Source organism: Mustela nigripes, chromosome 4, assembly GCF_022355385.1.
Source record: "Mustela nigripes isolate SB6536 chromosome 4, MUSNIG.SB6536, whole genome shotgun sequence".
In the NCBI taxonomy this organism is placed as follows: domain Eukaryota; kingdom Metazoa; phylum Chordata; class Mammalia; order Carnivora; family Mustelidae; genus Mustela; species Mustela nigripes.
This window is the reverse complement of record NC_081560.1, coordinates 100,630,385-100,637,498: the sequence shown is the minus strand read 5'-3', so window position 1 is coordinate 100,637,498 and position 7,114 is coordinate 100,630,385. Positions and strand designations below refer to the sequence as shown.

Sequence of the window (7,114 nt, the reverse complement as noted above, 5' to 3'; positions counted from 1 at the left end):
TTTCATCTCACATTCAATTATCAGTGAATTTTTCACAAATTCAGAATGCTAATGTTTCTGCTCTCTCACTCTGAAGTTTTAACCTTTATTTCATGAAGCACCTAAACATCTACAGGAGCTCCACCTGCCTGTTCAGACAAAACTCCTACCCTATCTTCAAACTCTTTGATTACCTTTACCAACATTACTTGCTCTGTTTCTTTTCCCATGATACGAAAATGTTTATGAGAAGGGGTGCTCAGAAAGTGCAGTATTTCATTTTAATTTCTCCTATAAAGCAAAATATGAAGGACAGAAGGAAGGAGGCGAAAATAACCCATGATATCCTATCAAATTTGTTTAATATCTATGATGGAAAAAAGTTAGGTTTGTTTATTTTGAAACTGTTTTAATTTACAAATACAAAACACCCTGGAAGACAAAAATGAAAGAAAAACACAAAACACATAGGCAAATTTTTACTCCATGAGCTTCTCAAATCCTCACTTATTCACCAATCCCCAAGATGGAAAAAGTCTCCTAAAAAGGTGTTCAGCCACCACTGCAAAAGAAAAAAAAATGGTCCATCTCAGTGTATAGAACATTTTAATAACAATTATTATTTGAAATACAGTTTCTATAATTTTATGGAACTAAAATCAGTTATTTGAGAACCCTAAGAGAGCATAAAGGAGAAGAACTGTACTTTGAAATCTCAGAATGGGAAAGATCCTTAGAGATGATGTGGCTTCTGCATAGGCTTATCTTAAAAACTCTGAATCCTCTTTGGGTAATGTGTTTTATGGTCTTATTTAGTAAGTCTTATTTAAGTCTTCTCTTTCTAAACAGGATGGAAAATATGAATTACATATAGGACAGTTAGTTGATTAAGTTTTTCAATTTGATATACAATCAACCGGCTGAAAATAAAGACTAAAACTAGCTCAACCATTCCCAACTACGATCACTAAAAACAGGGGTTTAATCATAATGAAAACAAAAATCACCTTTTCTACAAAAGAACTTCTAAATTTCAAAAGCCTAAACATTGTAACAGTCTGCTGAGATATACATTTCAGTATCGTTTAATAATTTTTTAAAAGTAGGCTCCACACCCAGTATGTGGCTTGAACTCACCCCCCTTGAGATCAAGTGGCAAGCTCCACCAGTCAGGGTACGTACAATCTCTGACTGGTAATGGTAAATGATATTGTGTGTCTGCCATGGAAACAATTAAAAGAAAGGAAACTGAATACTTGTTTCAAAACGCTCTTGGGAACAACCCAACTGATCTCAATCCAAAAGCGTGCGCACTAAGAGTGTCTGTCCTAAACAGTATTTTAGGCCACAACTTAGGTAATGAAATAAAAGATTCTCTAGTACAAAACTAGGATAAATAACCATGTTGGACAGAATAAAAACTCAAAAATTTTCCCTAAGGGAATCTAGGAAATAGGAATTTAACAAGGATAATGTTCCATTCTTAAACTTAAAACAAACCATCCCAACTGTTTAAACCCAGGATAAAGGAAATTTATTGTAGCAGTTATTTGTGAGAAACTGTCTGAGGATTTTAGCCAAGAGCAAGAAAACATCTGTAGCAGGCATTCAATCCGAAATACTAGATTTTAGAAGGACTGATGAAATGCGAACTGGAGCATGAAGTAAGGAATGTGACTCAGAATACGAGTGTTCAATGGAGAGCTGGCTCTTAATAAGGGTTAAAAATATAGGCTCTTGGGTCAGTCAGCCTGGGTTTTATTTCTTTATTTTTAAAAATATTTTATTAAGTCAGTTTGGGTTTTATATGCTGCTTTACCACTTACCAGCCAAGAAACTTAGGTACCTACTTTTCATGCCTCAGTTTCTTCATCTATAAAATGAAAATAGTTGTGCTAGGCTCACAGAAGTGTCGTGAGGATTAGAGGAGTTGACCAAAGCAGGAATAGTCCCTGGCACACTTGCCCAATAAATGTTAGAGATCATTATTACCACCATGACCATTAGAAAAAGATAAAGAACTGTAAGCTGTTCACTTATTTCAACAAACACTTATTCACTGCTTTTCATGGGTACAGGAGAGTATGCTGGACTAGGTTCTGCTGGATACACACACACTCAAAATGTTAATATATGTTAAGATGTTAATATATGTAAATGCATATGTGAGTGTATATATGTATTCTGTAGTGTGTGTGTATGTAAATATCTACAACAGGATTCCCTCAGAGCTCGTAATCTAAGGTGAAAGACAGGCCCTATCAAGGATGCAAGGCAGACAGTAACGTCTGGCAAGACAGAGTTAAAAAGACAGTTTTAAGTGAAGGCTGAGGAAAAAATGTAAAAAGCACTCATATAACAAAATACTGAAAGAGACAAACACTTGTTATTCCAAAGGGTAAAACTAAGAAAAATGAGGGATGTTTACAGGAAACAAGTTCCACATCAATTGAAAACAGTAACTGTATCCATTAAACCTGTGTGACACTGGAATGGGAAGCAGGAGGCATTGAGCTCTGTGGAAAAGAAGGGACTTCACAGAAACCCACCCCACCCCTTCTGTTTACTGATGAGGTTAAGTATAGCCCAGGGATGCAGAGTGTTTCTACCTGAGTATTCTCTGCATGCTTCCAGCATTCTAGTGTGGGTATTCCTCACCAGTAATATCGCAGAGATTTCTGAAGTGATGGAGTAGATTGAGACCTGATCCTTTCCACGTCTAACTTTCACAGATCCTAAAGTCTCTCTTTGCAGAACTTCTCTAAGCATAATAACTTATGCTTAATAACTACAATGACCTACTTAAAAAAATCCACCTGACAGTATCATTCAGTCACTTGTCATTTAGAAGACAAATTCCACCAGTATCTAGAGTAAAGCATCTAGGACTTAAAAAAATTTATAGTATACAAAGCATTTGTTTTCCCCTTAGATTTTACTTATTAGAGAGAGAGAGAGAGCACACAAGTAGGCAGAGCAGCAGAGGGAGAGGGAGAAGCAGACTCCACGCTAAGCAGAGGAGCCCGATGAGGGACTCAATCCCAGGACCCCGGGATCATGACCCAAGCCAAAGATAGCCGCTTAACTGACTGAGCCACCCAGGCACCCCTACAAAACATTTCTAAGTAACTGTTCCAAACCTCTCTATCCCCTTGAATAAGCCTAGTAAGTATCACTACCTCTATATGAAAGATAAAGCTCAGATTAAATAAATACAAGAATCCTAGAACAAATAAGTATTGCAACTCATAGTAAGTCTTTACATCAAACTAAAATGCCTAGAACTGGGATGCCTGGGTGGCTCAGGTCATGATCCCAGGGTCCTGCTTCACCCTCTGCCTGCTGCTCCCCCTGCTTGTGTGCGCTCTCTGACAAATAAATAAATAAATAAAATAAAATAAATAAATAAATAAAATGCCTAAACATGAACTATTCTAATTGCTCACTGCCATTAAGTTTCTTCATAACTTATAATCAATTGCAAAAGAAAAGCTTTTAGAAAAGAATAAAGTGATCTCAGTACTTCTCAACGTTTTCTTCTCCTCTCTAATACACTGAAAGTTAAGAAACCCTCCATTAGTACAGTGGTTCATGACAGTCACAACAACTTCTATTTCCATTCTTATTCCTACCCAAATTCTTTTTTAGGGTTTTACACGACTTAAGTCATTAATTTTTCCTATAATCCAAGTAAGAGCTCTTAGCCTTATGGAATAAACTGGGCACAGAGAAGCTAAGTACCTTGCCCAAGTTCATGACATCTGTTAAGTAAAAAGAAAAGAGGATTTGAAGCTACAAGATCTGGTCTAGTCTGAACTCTATCAAAGTAGTGATTTTCAGACAGGAAGCATTTCTTCTGCACCTTAAAAACCAACCAGTTACTATACAGCATAAAGATTTAAATTTGACTACTGGCTCTATCACTTGCTTTATCACATACTGAGGGCTTTTAACCCACTTCCTTGACCCTTTAAAATTTTACTTATTTAAGAAAACTGTGCCTATTTCAGAGATGCTACAAAGACTGCAGAACATATAAAAGCACTCCTAACTATCAGGTACTCAAAAAGTACCAGTAGACTCTAGCAGCATTAAAAATTCAAAAGACATCTCTATGTATCAACAATACAGCAGGCTGTCAACTCAAAATGATTTCAGTTCTTTTTAAAGACTTATTTGAGAGGGAGAGCGCGCACAAGCAAGCACATATGAATGGGGGAGGGACAGAGGGCCAGAGAATCTCCAGCAGACCGCCCAAGAGGAGCCTGATGCAGAGCTCAATCTCACAGCCCTGGATCATGACCTAAGCCAAAATTAATTAAGAGTCAGACACTTAACTGTCTGAGCCACCCAGGTGCCCTTCAATTTGTGTTCTATCCTAGATATTGTCTATTTCAAAAAGTTTACTTACACAATGATGTTATTAATAGGGATATGGATCAATTTCACAAAGAAGCCAATGAATCCCATTATAGCAAATCCTATTGCTGTTGCCATGGCAATCTTCTGGAATTCTGGATTTAAAAACACAAAATTTAGATTATTTTTTGCACTGTCATTGCAAGTATAGGAGAGAAAACTAACAGTGACATAAATAAACTTAGTGCTATACATTATTCCTGATAGTAAATCTATCATTTTAAATTAAACAAAGCATGCTATTAAGAAATAAATTGTTTGACAGATCTTTAAATTTTCATATTTTATTGATATTTAAGGACACAGAAATAAAGTGGCTGCCCATGCTAGTGAATCCAACAACAGGCAGCAAAATAGTCTATCTTAGTAGCAAATGAACAGAATACCAAAAAAAAAAAAAAAAAAAGAAACATGAATAAAAGAAATACACAGTAGGTTTTAAAAGTTGTTATACTGTTAAAATAAATAAAGTTGTTATACTGTTAAAAGTATTAATTACAGAAACACAGAACATGATTTTTTTTTAAATAAACAATACATTTGTCGTCTTTGATAACATAATGAAGCCCGAAATAAAGCCTGAGAAAGCAAACTGGGCTGGGCACAACCCTATGTTAAAGTTTCAGACCTTGGTAATGCATCCATTTAATGTTATTTCCTCGGGGAAGCTCCCCCCGCCCTCCTGACTTGGTTAGTCCCATTATGTCCTGTCCAAACTCCTATTTCTCCTCTAAAGGATTACCACAGCTGGAATTGAAGTGGTAACTGCCATTCATGACCGTCTTCCCTCAAAGATTCTAAACTCCTTCAGAGCAAGGGCGATTCTCTATGGCATGTTTTCTGTGTTATACTACATCCACACTAAAACCTAATATATTCTCTATTACATTCCCAGCTCCTAACTTCAGGCGCACTCAAATGAAGAAAGGTAAACAAATTCTGGCACACCTTTTAACAGATAAATCATGATAACCAAGAATTTAACTTCCAAGGTTAGCAACAACTATACTGCTGATTTCATGTTAAGGTTTTGTTTAGGGGAAGAAGTGGGAAGGGGGCAGTGGCAGCACAGGGACGACTCCCAAAGAGTTTCCGGAGTGGAAATGTGGAAGAGGCTAACAACTCTAAAGTCACTGATGATGACTAAGGCAAACCTAACATGGGAATGAAGACCGTAACCATCTTTCACTACACGAAAATGCACAGAACAGAAAGATCTGTAAAGTGTAAAAAAGTGCATAAAATCTAGGAAGAAATGACAGTATTAAAAAAGCAGTAAGATGAAAATAACGCAACAATTATTAAACTGCAAGATATTAATCAAGGAAAAGACCTAGAAAATGCACAGAGTTAATCTTTCCTCCCATTTTAAAGCTGTCACCTTTTCTATCAGGTTTAGTGCATCTTTTCACCAGCCGAATGGAGTCCTTCACAAACTGCCGACTCGGCTCAACGAACTGCATTACCTGATCCATGATGCCTGTTTAAACGAAACAGAAGAGTAAAAAAACACTCACTGGTGTCCCTTATCACAAAGTAAGTACTTGCTCAGTTACACCAAAATGGAGAGGAGAGCAGCCACGAGTTCCTGTCTGAGACGAGTCAATTCCATCTTATAAAACAAAACAAAAAAGTACAGATTCTAGCCTAAACTGACATACTTACGCTTGTTTTCTAAGTATTTCACTTAAGTTTATTCTTCAAACCCAGTGGCTTAAACTTTATCGCTGTCCTGAAAGAAGCTAAGGGGTCTTTCTTCGGGGCGGGGGGTGGCGCTCACAATGCACAAACCCGGCACTCACTTCCCGGGGAGGGGATCTAGTGACACACCACGATCTCTCCATCTAGTCTACACCCATCCTCCCCTAGAGCCCGCAGGAGTGGGAGGGCCAGGGCTGAGTGTAGCTCTTCCGAAACAGGACGCTACGCACAAATCCCCAAAGCCAAGTCCGCGGGGAACTCCGGCCGCAGCCATCCACTCCCGCTGGAGCACAGAACACACTGGCGGCCCCCAACAGAGTACGGGTGGCACACAAAGGCGGCCCTGCGCAAACAGCCAAGAAGCCAAAGCCTGGGCCAGGTCTTTAAGCGCTGAAGGACCAGAGGCCATCAGAGCCACTCTGCTTCGCGCCCTGGGGACGCCGCCGGCTTGGGGCTTTGCTTCCACAGAAGCCGTACTAGGAAGTGTGCGGGCAGCGGAAAGCGCCGGACCTCGGTCTCCGACCGGAGCAACCGGCCCTTCTTACCGCCAGCTCCTAAGAGCCTCCCGGCGACACCCTCCGCCTCACCCACGCCCGCTGCCGCCGCCTGTCACAAAGGCTTCAGCCCAAGCCCACCAGGAGACACAGCCTCACCTGTCAGCCAACACCTCACACGCCAGCGACACGTAGCACAAAAGCTGACTGACCCAGGGCCACCGGAACCGGAAGCCGAGTCTCTGCCCTCTAGCCCGCCCACCCTTCCGTTCATTGGTTCTTTACGCGGAGACCCTGTGCGCAGGCGCAGCTTGAAGTACAGCTGGGACACCCATCCCGGAAGAGGTACGCTGCGGCGCTTGATGACGTGCCACTCTTGTAGGGTTTGGTTTTCTTCTGCAGCGTGAGTGTGGAGTATATGGTTTTGTTCCCTAAATCCTCGGTGCGCCACCAGCCAGATATCACCCTCTTCGCTTTCACATAGCAAGACCGCCTGCGGCCTTGCGCCGTGCTTGCTCTAT

The 7,114-nt window shown here is 40.1% G+C and overlaps 1 protein-coding gene across 2 annotated transcripts; it reads right to left on the bottom strand.

Annotated features, from left to right (window-relative positions):
* Nucleotides 1–324: 324 nt before the first annotated feature.
* On the bottom strand, nt 325–6,858 carry SEC61G (SEC61 translocon subunit gamma). 2 transcript variants are annotated; one of them, XM_059397205.1, is made up of 4 exons: nt 6,753–6,858; nt 5,780–5,878; nt 4,391–4,493; nt 325–541 (listed from the first exon to the last, which is right to left on the bottom strand). In XM_059397205.1, exons 2-4 carry the CDS (start codon nt 5,871–5,873, stop codon nt 532–534), a joined length of 207 nt encoding a protein of 68 aa, XP_059253188.1. In that variant the 5' UTR covers nt 5,874–5,878; nt 6,753–6,858; the 3' UTR covers nt 325–531. The 2 variants fall into 2 exon arrangements, with proteins under 2 accessions (XP_059253188.1, XP_059253189.1); XM_059397206.1 differs by lacking the exon at nt 6,753–6,858 and adding an exon at nt 6,645–6,667.
* Between the last annotated feature and the right edge of the window lie 256 nt (nt 6,859–7,114).